The sequence below is a fragment of the Pseudonaja textilis genome, chromosome 2 (genome assembly GCF_049901715.1).
Source record: "Pseudonaja textilis isolate UNSWEBS1 chromosome 2, rPseTex1.2, whole genome shotgun sequence".
NCBI lineage: Eukaryota > Metazoa > Chordata > Lepidosauria > Squamata > Elapidae > Pseudonaja > Pseudonaja textilis.
The window spans coordinates 54,069,144-54,085,483 of record NC_141991.1 but is presented as its reverse complement, the minus strand read 5'-3'; the positions used below and the strand labels follow the sequence as shown (position 1 = coordinate 54,085,483).

The 16,340-nt window shown below is 33.9% G+C and overlaps 1 protein-coding gene across 1 annotated transcript in view; it reads right to left on the bottom strand.

Moving 5' to 3' along the window:
- Nucleotides 1–4,324: 4,324 nt before the first annotated feature.
- Nucleotides 4,325–16,340, bottom strand: part of NUP210 (nucleoporin 210) — a 101,959-nt gene continuing 89,943 nt past the window's right edge. The window contains exons 33-40 of the mRNA XM_087923911.1: nucleotides 15,872–16,005; nucleotides 12,504–12,621; nucleotides 10,674–10,820; nucleotides 9,258–9,505; nucleotides 8,040–8,256; nucleotides 7,644–7,739; nucleotides 7,461–7,538; nucleotides 4,325–6,409 (exon numbers count right to left, since the gene is read on the bottom strand). Coding sequence (XP_087780037.1) covers nucleotides 6,303–6,409; nucleotides 7,461–7,538; nucleotides 7,644–7,739; nucleotides 8,040–8,256; nucleotides 9,258–9,505; nucleotides 10,674–10,820; nucleotides 12,504–12,621; nucleotides 15,872–16,005 — 1,145 coding nt within the window. The 3' untranslated portion in view covers nucleotides 4,325–6,302. The remainder of the gene's footprint in view (nucleotides 6,410–7,460; nucleotides 7,539–7,643; nucleotides 7,740–8,039; nucleotides 8,257–9,257; nucleotides 9,506–10,673; nucleotides 10,821–12,503; nucleotides 12,622–15,871; nucleotides 16,006–16,340) is intronic.

Below are 16,340 nucleotides of genomic sequence, written 5' to 3'. Positions count from 1 at the left end.
AGTATTTTAACTCTTGAAGAATTCAAAGATATTTGGTAACAACATACTTTTTTTTCAGATTGTTCCTATGAATATGGCTTCAAAAGAGAAAATAAACTTAAAATCAGGCTTTTGGATATGGATTTAAAATTGATAGGATACAAGAATGATGTTAAGACAAACTAAAAACTGGGAGAGTATGAGCTAAAATCCTTCCTTAAACACCTTGGACTGTCAATATATCTTAGTCCAACCTACCTTACAGAGTTCTTTTTGCAGTAAAAATAGGAGGGATGAGTTCTAGGTATGTTTGCTGCCTTGAGATAATGTATAAAAATAATAAAGGAAGGATATAAATAAATAATAAATAAATAAAATGTTATACAGGATTTATAAACGAAACCAGTTGATGTTTTAACTAAAAGGGATACATAAATACTGAATCTGAAGAGTGACTTGTGCAGATTTTAACTATGAAGAGTGATTTGGATAACTTTCTTATTTTCATCTTTAAAAAGAGATGTGTTACACTTAAGACGTTCTTGAAAAAAGATACAGAATGAAATCAGGTTCTGGAACAGTAGTCTTTGATATACACCCATTCATTTAGTGACTGAAGGTTTTTCATTTTACATTTTTTCACCTGATATCTTCAGACTTGTCCTTCTGAAGGCCTTAATATCTTGTGGCAGTTATTAAGCAATTTATGAAATTTGTTACAAAGTGAGGCTTGTGAAGTCAGTGTTATTTAAAAGTTTCTGGTGCTAGCAGAGCTGAAGATAGAAAGATTGATATTTAGGGAAATTGAGGTTTGTGTGCAGTGTAATCTTATCACAAACTTACTTCGAGTTACTTTTATGTAAACATACATGTAGACTATAAAGACGGTGCACTATGCTGATACTATAGGAACTGAACAGCTAAAGTATGCATTTAGTCATTCTGCATACATGTCAACATTTTCATACCCCATTTATTGCACTTTAATAAAACTTTGGTTAGGTATAAGGAAGGAAATGGTTTTTCTTTCCCAATGAATTAGTACCCTTCAGATGTTGAGGATTATGAAAGTTGATGTTGAATACCTCGGGCATGAAGCCTGCACTAAAGGTCAGATCCGTTGTATGTGACCCAGGCACTTTTAACATGTGAAGGCAACTTATGTTTCATAGCATATTTTGCTCAGGTCAGCTCAATGAGTAGTCCTTAATGGATCTAAGTCTACATGGAGGGAAGTAAGCAGTGGGGTGCCACAAGGTTCCATCTTAGGCCCAGTACGCTTCAATATCTTCATTAACAACTTAGATGAAGAAATAGAAGGGGAACTTACCAAATTTGCAGATGATACAACGCTGGCAGGAATAGTAGAAGAACCCTAGAAGATAACTCTAGAAGATAAGACTCCAGATCCAGATTGATCTTGACAGACTAGAACACTGGGCCATATCTAACAAAATGAAAGTTAATGTAGAGAAAAGTAAAGCCCTACACTTAGGCAAGAAAAACCAAAAGTACACATATAGATTGGGTGAAACCAGGCTCAATAAGCAACAATGTGAGAGGGATCTTGGAGTCTTAGTGGACAACCAGCAAAATATGAGCCAACAGTGTGCAGCAGCAGCCAAAAAAGCTAATGCAATCCTAAGTTGTATTAACAGAGGGATACAATCAAGATCAAGGGATGTACTAATACCACTCTATAAAGCCTTAGTAAGACCACACCAGTTTTGTTCACCACATTATAAAAAAGATTTTGAGACTCTAGAAAAAGTACAGAGAAGAGCAACCAGGATGATTAGGGGACTGGAGGCTAAAACATACAACGAACAGTTGCAGGAACTGGGCTTGGCTAGCCTAGTAAAGAGAAGGACCAGGGGAGACATGATAGAGGTCTTCCAATATCTGAGGGGCTGCCACAGAGAGGAATGGGTCAGGCTATTTTCTAAAGCGCCTGTAGGCCAGACAAGGAATAATGGGTGGAAATTGAACAAGGAGAGATTTAACCTGGACATAAGGAGAAACTTTCTGACAGTGAGAGCAATCAACCAATGGAACACCTTGCCCTCGGAGATTGTGGGAGCGCCATCACTTGAGACTTTCAAGAAGAGATTGGACTGCCATTTGTCAGAAGTGGTGTAGGGTCTCCTACTTGGGCGGGGGGTTGGACTAGATGACCTACAAGGTTCCTTCCAACTCTGATTGTTATCTGTCTTCTTTTGGAGTATGCTTTTAACTAGTAAAGTTATTGTTCAACTATATTTTTGTAATATCATTGCCAAAGTTGGCTTTCAAATCAGAGAATGATTGCAGAAGAACTAAATACTGAAATATACGTTTGGTGTACGTGAAGTCTTCCTGAAAGAATGTTACAAGAATGCTTCTGTTTTTATCTGTGAAATGTCATTCTTTGAAGATAGAACCATTTATGTCAAAGAAACAAACTCTTAATAACCATGCATCATGAGCTGTAAGGTTTGTGTGGGAAGCGTAGGAGAAAAATAAGTGACAAATCACAGAAAGCAAGTATTTATGTGGTCACTAAAATGCTTGGAGTGTAGTTGAAGAATATCAAAAGAAATTTGTATCTTGTAAGCTGTGCTCTATCAGTATTTTTTTTTTCTTGAGAGCTTATAACAATCCTTCAGAGGTACTTATTTTACCCTGAATTCTAGATGACCACAACTCAAGAGCACTTATGTGCAGTTCTTTGTTGAATTTATTTTAAAAACACCAAAATTGAAAGAGTATGTTTGCTAAGAAAAAAAACTCTGTACATTGTGATGTGTGTGTGTGTGCATAGACGCCAAATAACCAGTTAAGTGGTTATTATCTGCCAATAAGTGAATATGGTGCATTGTGATTTGAGAACAGCAACATGTCAGCTTTCACTAATAGCGAAGGAAAAATGAAATCTGATGAAGACATTTTGTCAAACAACACGTACAAAATCAACACTGTACAGATTTACCCCAGGAATCCTGATAAAGCAGCTTTTGTTTCCCAAAATCTTGAAGACCAGGAAGACAAGTTTTAAGATACTATACAATTGAGAAATACTGTGTTTCTATTGGATTGTACATGACAATCTGTTTGCTGATACAACTTTATGTGAAGAACTCCACCAAACTGAGGAACTGTTTAGAAAAAAGGTTTAATTACCAATGTGTTTTGCCAAGATACTACTTAAAAAAAAATATTCTAGCTAGAGTTACAGTATCTATACTTTCCATCTCATACTACCAATCTGCTTGGATTTTTAAGGATACAGTGCATAAGTGACAGCCAGTTTAGTGAAATGGTTAGACAGCATGCTAGAAACTGGGATACTTTAGCCCTGTTTAGGCATAAAGCCAACTGACTTTTAGGTCAGTCACATTATTTCAGCCCTAGGAAGAAGGCATAGGCAAGTATGTTGCCAAAAACCTGCAACAAATCGGAGACTGTTGCCAGGAAACACAGGTCATTCAAATATACCCATGCACCTACACACTCATACAAAGTAAATAGTGGTCTGGGTAAAAGGCAATGATTGATGTCATTTTTGTACTCTGGTCCTCTAGAAGAGTGGTGATTGGTACATCATTTTATCAGTACCGTATTTTAAGAATACCTAGCAAAGTAAAGACAACTGTGGAACAGCTTCAAACTGGTTTTGAAAAAGCCTAGAGTAGTTGCTATGTCTGCGTGGCATGACAGCAGTGTTCCAATATCTCAGGGATTGCCACAAAGAAGACAGAGTCAAGCTGTTCTCCAAAGCACCTGAGGGCAGGACAAGAAGCAACAGGTGGAAACTAATCAAGGAGAGAAGCAACTTAGAATTAAGGAGAAATTTCCTGACAGAACGATTAATCAGTGGAACAACTTGTCTCCAGAAGTTGTGAATGCTCCAACACTGGAAGTTTTTAAGAAGAGATTAGATAACCATCTGTCTAAAATGGTACACAGTTTCCTGCCTGAGCAGAGGGTTGAACCAAAAGACCTTCCATGTCCTTTCCAACTATTCTATTCTATTCCTATTCCTGTTCTGTCCTATTCCTATTCTTCTCCAGTTTATTTTCTGTGAAGTATTGGGTTATAAAAATGTGAATACTGCCTCAAGAATTTCAGATAATATAGCAGTGACACCACATAGTCTTTTTCTTGTGCTCATTTAGTCTTCTATTTAGGATAACTTTCATTTATGTAAATATATTTGGAAAGATGGAGCGGACCCATCAGCAAGAGTGTTACAACAATATATTAGAAGATGTGAAGAACCATATTTCCCTACAGAATAATTTACTATAATAAAAGCCAGTATTAATATATTTAATAATTAAAGCATAATAATCTAACCTTCAAGCAGTTTATTTGTTAAAAACATCTTTTTATTTGTGCAACATGTCAGAAATATAGAAAAAATGGCTAATCTTTTTAAATAATAAACACAGTCAAAACCTTTATCAACAATCGAAGTTTTAACTTCTATGAAATGTCTTCATAATTCTGTGTTCATATAGTCCATATATACATTCACAATTAAGCAGACTCAAAATCACAATTCTTACAGTGTTAGAATAAGAGAACATGACCAACTGGAGGGGTACAGTGGCAACCCAGGCTCACCTAGGTGGAAAGTTCTTACCAAGTGATATGGAAGATCCAGGTCAGCTGGCACCATTTTGTCATATGCTCAATCCACATTTCATTGCTAAAAAGAGTTTCTCACTTATAATCTCACAGCTGAAAACTTATCCCATCACCACACACATGCTTTTGGTCTGATGTGAGTACCAGGTAGATGACCAGCTTTGCCATCCTTTTTTGAACCTATCCAAGATTATTCCACAATACTTTTTCAGAATCTTATGCTAAATAATGCAAAAAAAATCCCATGATAACAGGTTGTGTTTTATAATACAAATAAATATGTTTAGAATATTCACTTGGAATAGTTTTTCAGTTGTAATCATATAATTGTAATGTGACAGCTATGAAAAAGGGGTTCTTTGTACTTCATAGGCAATATTGTTTTCTAGTAGGTTAATATTTGCAGTGACCCACTCTTTGGCCCTATAGAGTGGTGATGTGTTGGTTCGTCTTTTCTTTTTTCTTTGCTTTGGGGGAATTCTAGAAAAAACAAGCCTCTGTGGAACATAGTTTTATAAGTCACATTTTTTACTTGGCTGGTACTGAATTTTGAAATTCTTTACTACTTTAACTGTCAGCATTGCTGCAGCCCGTGGATGGAAATATGCAAAAAGAAAACGAACTGAACAATAGTAGCTGAGAAAAAAGTCTTATAAAAATAATGTTTATACTTCAGACGGTTGGCTTCTGAAAAGCAAATTTTGTCTGAGTTACCCATACATGTTCAGATTTGAGACCTAATAAAATTCCTATTGTTGAGTAAAATTAGTTTGCTTAGTATTAATTGTACCAGCTATCTAGGTCATCAGGATATCTATACACGTGCTAAACTCCTTTCTGAAATGAGCAATAACTCTGATTTCAGTAGAAAAGGTAGCATTCACATTAACTCAGTAGTGCAAAGAAAAAGTTCCCTGATCCAAGTAATGTTTATAAGTCACCAGTTGCATATGGAAAGCCTGCTGAGGTATTTAACACTACTAAAACACATAAAATGCAATCTTCTCTTTGTTAGGCTAACAATATTTTTAGGGAAAAATGATTAAAATAACTTTTTAAAAAAATGCAGTTTGGTATAATAAAGGATAACAAAAGATTATGCAGTATCACCTGATTGAAACTATATTAATAATTTTATGAGAAATTAAAAAAAATCACCCCTCTCTCTTCACACACATACACACATACACACAGTCCCTATCTAAATACCTACCTACCCTTCTTTTGTTACCTATATAAATAGGTAACATAGCTATTAAAGCAAAACTACTTCCTAAAGCCAGCAACTTCAAATGCTAATACTAAATAGTGCAAAAAAGGTATCAGTGCAGAACATTTCATCCCTGAGCCTCAAAAAATAAAATAATATAATCTGAATTCAAACTAACATTTTTCTTCTTTTTTTATGTTGGGGTTTACCCTTTCATTATGTCTCTGATATCAAGCCTTCTTATAAAATCATAAAATCATATTTTCCACACAGATGCCACCACGCATGTACAGCAATTTTAAATTCTAGTCGAAATTAACTGAAGCAGATAAGCAGAGTGGCTCAACATAGGTACTGACTGAATTTTCTTCCCCTTAAGGTTATCATGAATCTAAAGAAAATTTTATAAACCAAGGCATTACATGTTATGGTTCAAATGTCCACATTACTTAAAATTAAAACATTGTTTTTGTCAGAAAGATTTTCATTGTGAAGAATATGGAGGACTCCATAATCTGTTGGGAGAACTCTTTTGTTGACTTGAACATATAGGGCTGAAGGAAGTTGTAGGACTAACAGGGGTTCCGATATCTGTAAATAAGCAGAATTATGAGTGTGCATCAAAAATGCTCTACATAACTGACTGTGATATCTGGTTCAGAACAATTAAAATGTAGATATACGGAAAAACCGTGTCACTACAGTCCATGGATAAACACCCACCAAACTTTACACTAAACTGCAAACAACATTTGTTTTTAATTAGAAGAAAATGCAGATGTGGAAGGTCTAACCCAGAGCACGTTTAATGTCTGAACTTGAACAATTTAATGATTTTGTGCTAAGAATTGTCCTCCACAAGGTGACCCCTGTACCCAAGATCTGTTCGCAGCAAACAGCATTTATCAAGGGCCAATGGCTTATCTGGAGTGGAACATCCACAGCGTTTACTCTTCCCAAAGTGAAGCAGACAGATAAAGCTAATGTTCAAATGTGGCATTGATATTATCCATTTAGGCCTTCAGGCAAATAGAAGCAAACAACCACTCAGGAAGGATGACAAAGTGGGAGCCCACAGTAGGCAATGCTCTTGGTATACATGTATCTCTGTGTGATATTTTGATATTTTTCTATCTTATTTCAGCATCTCTCCAGAGATAGGTATGATGTCCATTCTCCTGAATATTCAGAAGGCCCTTAAAAGGTGGATCTGTTCCCAGGCCTCGGTTTGGAGTGTTGGTGGAACCACAGTTATGCTTTCTGATTGTTATGGCTGCTTTTTAATCTGGAGTGCTGTGTTTTGTTATTATAATAATAACAATTATAATAATATCTATAACAAAATCAGTTTAAATAACAATAATAAGCAGTACAACTCTTTTCATCCTGTGCTTACTGTCTTTACATGAAATCTCTACCATTTACAAGTAAAGAGGTTTTAAGTCCCCATTTGGCTCTCATTTGTTTTTCTCTTTTCTTTATACCAATTTAATGTTATCATCAACTCAGGTTAAATCTGTACATGACGATAATGTAGTTTCTTAAATTCAATTATCTTGTAAAGTAAAACTCCAACTTTAGGTGCAATATTATTAATTACCATGTTCCTTGTAGAAAAAAGTTTAATGAATATTATGCTTACGTGGTCTTTGAGGACTCGTCTTTGTGATAAAAGCTGGATGTATTTGCTGTTCATTTGGCGAGAAAAGAGTATAGTGCACTAAAATACATAATGGAACAAATATATAAACTTGGTTCTATTTAAAATTACTATTTATTTTTTAATCTGAGAGTAAATAGTTCATATTTCAATTGATATTCTTACCTATGATCATAACAGCCAATCCAGCCAAAAGTGCAAAAGCCGTAAAAAAGATAACTTGATAGGAATCAAGAAAGTGTTGGAATAAACTTGTATTATCTGAAGAATAAAAAAGGAGGAAATGTTGATTTTAGTCTTTAAATTGTACTCTAGGTGTACATTTTTGCTTTAATTTATTACTTTTTCTCATACATTTTTATCTAATTTGATCCAATCCAATCTAATCCTACATTTTCAAACCATGTTCAGAATTTTCTTGTGAAAACTCAGTACTATTAAAAAAAAAAACATCTGAAATAGTGGACATATTGAAAAATCATTCAGTAATAATAATATATCTATGTCAACAACAGGTTACTAGTAAAATTACATGAATATTTTAGAGGAATAGGAACTTACATTTCATTGGCAGAGTTCTGTCAGACACATAAGTAATTGTCACAGGGATAGCGAGAGACTGCTCCGTCATTGTGCTGGATATAGTAAGTACAGTATTTAAATTTGTTTTACTTGCAATTTCTGGGTCTGATAAACTCACGGTGTAGGTTACATAACTAGGCAAGCCATAGAATCTCTCTTTCTCAAAAACTACCACCAGAGGTGAGCTGGATCTCACCTGTAAGATAAATATTTGGTATCATTTACCAAAAGCATAGTTTCCCCTAAATTCATATATGACACACTATTTCAAAGAATATGTTCAATCAAATATGTCATTTATTTTCTGATTTATTTGCAAATTGCCTCAATTTGATAATTTTAAATGGAGTTTTACATTTTGGTATGATGCCATTTTTCCTTTAAGCAAAAGTTCATTATTGAATATTAATTGATCATTTACCTGGGATAACTAAACTGCGAGTGACAATTAATTAATTACACATATAAAGTTGAATTTTGTCTTTTATTTTCAAAGCTTTTAAACAGTAAATCTGTGTTAGATGGCCTGGAATAATCAAATCACATTAAATTAAAAGAGAAGGCATTTACTTTTTTATTAATATAGAAAATTTATGTCGGTAATCATCTTACATTTGAATTATGGATGGTTAACAACAACAAAAATGATCTAATAGCACCTCTGTATATATCAAGTGGAAAAGAATTAAAATAATCATAATACAATAACAGAGGCACCATATAATAGATTCAACACACAAACTACACTTATAGTGAAATATTAAATAATGAGATGAAAGCCAGAAACCAAATTATTTAATGAATGTTTTGATCTTTAGTGGCATCTCTAGATGAATAGAATACACCTCAAAGAATTGGCAAATTTAGTTTTACTTTTTGTTCAAAGGCAGGCAATATGAATAAATTATTACTTTTTAAAGGCTGGTTTCTATCCGTGGCCAAAATCCCATTTGCTTTAAATTTTTCATCACAGCTAAAATATTCATATGCTTTATTTAATCAATTTACTACCATTTATATCTCACCCAGCTCTAGAGATTCTGACTCTAGAGACTGCTAGGTGATTAGTATTTAAATAAAAAATAATTCACAAACCAACAAACATATTGATGTAAATAGGAAAAGTACAAACAAAAGTTTAAAAAAAACACAAGCCTACTTCACAAAAGTTAAAGGAGAAATTGTGTTGAAACTCACTTCAAGATGTTTAAGAACTTCAGCAGCTCCAAAGATCTTTACGTCAGAACTTGTGTAATGATTAGTTAGGATAAATTCAGTTTGATTAGCATAGAATCCTGGATTAAATGGCACTTCAATGCTAATTTGCTCTAAGGAATGGCTGCCTTGGAGAGAAGGTGTGATGGTGATGCCAGTTTTGCTCATGGTGAGTTGTTTTAGCTGCTTGTCAGCTAGTCTGAGCACTCTGATGGAACAAGTATACTGTCCTTATAAAAGAAGACCAATCTGAATGTTAACATCCTTCTACCTTCTCATTTTGTATATTTTTTTATTGCTGAATATTCTTCATGCTAAGGCTAAGCCTGGTCACTTAGAGGTAAGTGGCAATTTTAATGATGATTGGACAGCATCGGTAGGAAGGCACCACAAACAATATTATATTTACAGTATAATTGCTAGATAACCCTATGCATTCACAGTGGGAGGAAGAGGAAGGTGACAAATGATGTGACTTACATAGTTACATCAGAATCATGATAAAAGTACATAATGTCAATTTGATAACATTATGATCTATTTGTCACAATGTTGGCACCTGTGGCTTCTTAGGGTTCTGCTGCAGATAACAAAAGGGACAATATCCATTCTTTTAAATTTCATTGAAATATTTTTTTAACATGCAATTTTTTAAAAATTTACTTTGAGCAATAATGGGAGAAATTGATGTTTGTCAAGATTACTTATTAGTCTTGATACCAATTCCAATACTGCCTTGATTATAGGCCAACTGGTCTAGCATTTTCTATCTTTATTTCTGCAGGCTGCTCATAATTATTTTATTACTTACTGTTTGAATTATTTTTTGCTCTCAATTAATGACCTTTTATTAAATTAACAGGAGAAATAGCATAAGACATGTATCAGGAATCCAAGAGTGATTCTGAGATTCTTAACACATAAAGTCTACCATGAATTTCTCTTATAAGAAACATCGTAGTAATTTACAAAGCCAGCACCAATGAATAACCATTTACATGGCTATGTATAGGAAAGTTGAAGCAATTTTGCTGGAAAGAATGCAAATTGTCCACAGAACTGATTTTTTGTGACAAATCTTTATTTTATGCAGAATTGAGAAATAAGTTCAATTAAGCGGAAAGTGTTTTCAAGGTTTACAACCTTTTAAAGATTTTTAATATGCCACATCCATATGACGGGTTACAAGTTGCTGCACCAATTTTGCTAGTTTAAAAGATTAGGCAAATTCCCGAAAGACAGTTCTATGAGTAAGCATTGCCCATTATACTCAACTGGAAACAAACAATGTAGCAAACTCTGAATATTGTCTTTCTTTTCTCATAAGATTCTCAATCTGATGACTACCATTAGAATTCATAGTTGTATTCTTACTACAGTTTTTCCCTTTTATCTTACCTAAAGCTGTATCAAACATGGGTTCAGCTGCAACAATTTCAGAAGCTTGGAAATCAAAAACATTGTTGTTGAAATTAAGCTGACAGTTGACCATAGACTGGGGTTTCATTTTTTCAATTACTTCATTTTGGGCACTTGAGCATTCTCCTAAGAAAAATTGAATAATAGAATTGACAAATTACATAGTTCCACAGAAAGTAGGCATAGCACACATATTATTTGAATGTCAATTATGTAAGAAAGAGATCAGTATTGTAGATTGCACATTAGATAAACAACCCACTGGTATCCTTTTATTAAAACCACATATTTCGTGTGCAGTCAGAATTTAAAAACTACATATCTTATATGGCACTTTATTTGAATAAAATGGTTCAGTTCAGACCTGCATATGTGCATCTAATTGTATGAATGATACAGAAATATGATTTGCATTCTTCATTCTTTTTTTAAAAGAAAATCATTTCGTTTTTATATATGGTCTTATTAAGCTTGTTTTTATATTCTGCATTTTTATAGTGCCCAATGGCTAATCAACAATGAACTATTGAAAAATTATAAAAGAAAAATCTATTCAAGAATAAGCTGTAGCAAGAAAAGTCATTTCATGTAGCGATTTCAGAATTTTTGAAGAGTACCATTGATTAGATCAATAAGACTTAAATGGACAAGCTTTCTTTCCTATGTTCAAACACTTAATAAAAAAACTTTTATAACAATATTTGTTGAGAATGAATTATGTATAAAGCATTGCCAGGTGATAGGTCATATTGAATGACATATAATCTCACTTTATTTAAACTCTGGATAAAGACATAGTAATCAAGAAGTTAGAGTATTCTATGGAAGTCTCATTAATGTGTTTTTCAGAGGTTGTCAAGAAGATAAATTGTGTCATTTATTATTGAATTGTAATGGGACATTAGTTCTTCTGAAAATACATTCAATAGATCAGAAACTGCTGAGTGTTCTGCAATGTGCTGTTGAAAAATATACGTACCTATAAATCATTCAGTATTAGTTATGCCACAAAAGATATTATTTATATCACAAATTGAATCATAATTTGAGCATTATCAAGGATGAATTTAGCCAGGGCATATACACTTAGACTTTATCTGTATTAAATAGGCATGCCTAACCTGTGGCCCAGGACAGCTACTAAACAGTCACACAAGATCGTAAACTTTTAATATAATTATGTGGTTTATGTATAGTAACTGTGTTATATATTTTATATGTGATCAAGGCAAGTCGTCTTCACTTAGTATGACTCAGGCAAGCCAAAAGGTTAGACGCCCATGGTTTAAAACATACGTAATTATGATTTTAATTATATTCTCTACTATTTGGTAAGGGAAAGTGTTCAAGTAAGTAGAATTTCTACCTACATAGGTAGCTAATTTACTATTTGTTCAACTTATAACCAGATTTTTCAATATACCTTGCATAGACTACAATTCAGTGGGGACTTCTGCACAATATTAGACTCTTCGTGGCAATGAGTTGGTTACAATGAACATGGTAGTTATGCTATTTAAGGTTGGAATAAATGTATATTAACATTGAGCTATAAAACATGTCCATAAAAATATCATATAGACTTCTTATTTCTAGTTCTTCCATACATGTTGAAGTTCAATTTCCAAAATTTTCATCTTGCTGGGATTTCTAGAAGCTAAAATTCAACCCATAGAAAGATAGTAGTTTGGCAAAGACTGCTCAAATGGGTGTCCATAATTAAACATTAGACATTAGACGTTATGCAGAATAATTAAAAAATAGATAAAATATTGATTGTAAATGTAAGCTTAAGTTTAATAAATATACCTTTCAAATTTTTACTTCTATCTCCAATTTGAAGTATAACTTTTGAAGTATCCTGAAGATTTGTTTTCATTCCACTTACATGTGTTGCCACAATCCTTTTAGGTTCATTAATTAACACCTAAAGGGGAAAAATATCACATAATGCTCAGTATTGTTTGGATGGATCTAATTTTCTTTTGAGTTTAGGGATCATAAATCTGGCCACTTGGGTATTTTCTGAATTAGCCTGTATCTCACTTTAATCTCAGTGATATTATAAATTTAAACATGCTGCCTTATTATTTAGTTTAAACCTTTGAAAAAATTTGCATCAAACAAATCATGGTTACCATATAAAACATTAACAACAAAAACAACACATGCATGGGCACATACACACACAATTGCCTGTTTTCTTGCCATAATTTTCATAAGTAGTTTGCCATTGCCTTCTTCCTAGGGCTAAGAGAGAGTGGCTGGCGTAAAGTAACCCAGCTGGCTTGCGCCTCATAATCTCCGGGTTTCGAGGCTGGTGCCTTAACCACTACAGGAAACGAACTGTATTTTATATATTAAAACATTCTAATTTATACTCATGCTCTTGACTTCTATTCATTTTTCAGCTATGTTGAAATAACTTAAACTAGTAGTTGTTAAACCCTTTGACTCAATTATCTCTTTTCCTGCTGTTGGATTGGATTACTTACTGTCTGAATTAGTCTCAGCAACACCTCCCCCCTTTTAGACTGTTGTTTTAGCCAAGCATTTCAGTCGTGGCAGTCCCAAACTGGATCATTGACTCACAAACAAGCAATTACAAATTGCTCACAAACAAGCAATTACAAATTCCTACTCCAAGGATATCCCTGGTTTCTCCCTGGGGCGTAATTATCCCTGTTTAAGAACCATTGGCATAAACATTAATTTCTTACAATTTTCAGTATCTCTTGCTCTATGGATGTATTCAACGTATCAACTCTTATACTATCTGTCCCAACATGCCTTTCTCTCGCACACAAAATCAGAATTTGAAAAACATAACTACAGTACTGTTGGATATGTGATGTTGAGTAATCCTCAATTTACTATCACAGTTGAGCCCAACATTCCCATTAGTAAGCAAGACAATTGTTAAGAAAGATGCACCCCATTTTATGACATTTTTAACCAAAGTTGTTACGTGATCATTGTACTCATTGAACAAGTCAACTGTTAAACAAATCTGACTTCTTTCATTGACTTAACTTGTCAGAAGCTGTCTGAGAGGGTTATAAATAGTGATCACATGACCCTGGGACAGTGCAATAGTTGCCAAGCACCTGAATTTTTTATCATGTGACCAGGGGATGCTGTGAAAACCATAAGTCATTTTTTTCAATGGCATTGGAATTTTGGTCATTAAATGAATGGTTGTAAGTCAAGGAGTACCTGTAGTTTGTTCTCTATAAACCATGAGCTTTATTTTTTATTTACCATCTAAGAAAAATTGTAATGAACTATATAGTTTTGTGTTTCAAATAGAATTTGTGTAACAGGATTTGTGTTACTGTACTAGATTATGGTCATGTCTTTTTTCATCTGGGCTCTTACTGATTCATCTATTGTTGAATTTTGTGCAATAGGACTAACTTCGAAGCAAGTAAAAAAGGTTTAACAACAATTATGTCAATCACTCTAATAACTGGTGGAACCAGTCCAAAACGCTTCCAATGTCTTTTGGCTTCCAACTAAATCCAATAAACATTTCAAGTAGATCTTCTTAACACACCCACTATCCTGAAGAGGTGATGTGCAACTATCAATCCAAACATAACTGAATGATAAGCCATTCATGAGAATGGAGAACCTCAGGTATTTCCACTCATAGAGTACCTCACCAGTTAAAACAAAATAGCAAATTGAGTAATTTGGATAAATGCACATTTTTCCTGACTATTTCAAACAAACCAGCTTCAAAGTCATTTATTAAATTCCCAGTGTAGGTAGTCTCCAACAAAAATTATAGGAAAGTTTAGTCGGGGATTTTGGTACGCTTATGAGTTAGTAATGTATTTACAGAATTTCCAATCAACTCTAAGTCTCAAGATGCAGATTCACACACTCAGTATGAAACAATTCTGTCACAGGAATTAAGATATTGTTCTTGTAGATCACAACTATATTTCCCCACATGCCTCCTGCAGCCAGATTGCTTAAGAAAAATTAGATGGGAAGAAATGCCGGTTATCTATAGCGCTGAGACATTCCCTGGAAACTGATTAGGATGCCTTCAACTTTTAATCTTTAATATATTCCTGCCAATATTAAATATTCTATTTCTCAAAACTATTATTATTGCCGCTCTAGATTCCATGTGGCAGATCCACCCTGCCTGTCTTCCATATAGCAACATGAATTTTTAATAGATCAAAAGGACAGCATTTTTCCACTCAAAGAACTTCAATTCAGGAATACACTGGCCTGAAGTCCCAACCAAGTTCTAACTTTGAGTCCTACTTCCAGTTGGTCCATCTTTCATCAGGTGGCCAAAGTGAGATCTAAACTCCCCTCCTAGCAATTTCTGGTTCCCACCCAACAACAGCTCTTCTCCCTGCACTAATATTGAAATACTGCTATTAGGGTGTTCAGCCCTTTGCATCTTTTGGCTCCAAAGTGGTTCTTCCTTGAAGAGACACTTCCCTTGAGGTTTCAACCCAAGTCATTCTGCCTTAAGCAGTCCTCCTAAAGAAACAGCAAATAATACCAAACATTCCCATGAAGGGCCCCTCAACTGGTTCTGAGCTGGCAAGCAATAAAGCTTCAGCTTCAATCTCCTATTTAGTTCTAATGATTCATTCTATGCAGAAGAAGTGACCTATGTTTTGCTGGTTGATGTTTCAGGAGATGCTGATGCAGAAAGATGGATGATCCATGCCATGAAACCAGGTACATTCTTTGCAGAGTTGTCAGCAATTGTTTGATCCATGAATATTATGACTGCACAGATTGATGCAATTTGTGATTTCACATTGGCTCTTGGTTGGTCCCAAATTAATATTAATGATCCATTCCTCTGACTTATTGCTGTGTCATGGTGGCAGCAAAAATCATTGGCAATCTATGACTAATGGTTCTTCTACAAATCATGAGGTTCCACGAGGAAGGATGATGTCTCTTCAAACAATTCATTGCAATTCTAGGATTATAAATGATTCTTTTTTATTTTAGGACTTATAACCTCTTTGGCATGAGCTAATAGTAAGTAATTTTAAGGTATTTGCTATTATAAATATTTTATGCCACCCCTTACAGGGTTGGCATAAATGTTTCAGTTATAACATAAAAACTCTAAATATACAAACCCAAATAAAATAAAAATGTAATAATGATGAATTTCACAAGTGACTTACCTCCCTATATGTCTTACACAATCCAGATAGGTCATAATATATTATAACACTTCCAGAGTTCCTTGCTACAGCTACTCCGGCTTTTGAATCAATCTGAAGAATACTGTTTGAAGAACTCCATGTTCCTGATAAACCTATGAAAAAGAGTATTTGTAAAAATAATCATACCGCAACTGCCAATCATAACACTTAATTATTTTCCAGAAAAGTAGTATCTCTCATGGATATATGCAGGTTTTTAATAACAAAAAAATGTTTGTAATATATTGTTTTTCTACTTTTATAAATTCAGTGGTAGCATTATGAATATTGTCTTAAAAAATTGAATAAGCATTCACAAATGCACATACCACATTACAAAAATCTTTCTTTTGGAATATAAGTAATCTGATCCCTACAATGAAGCATTGAAGCATTCACAGAATAGTACTTCAGGATCTGTGTCATACCTATTTCTTTATTATTGTGC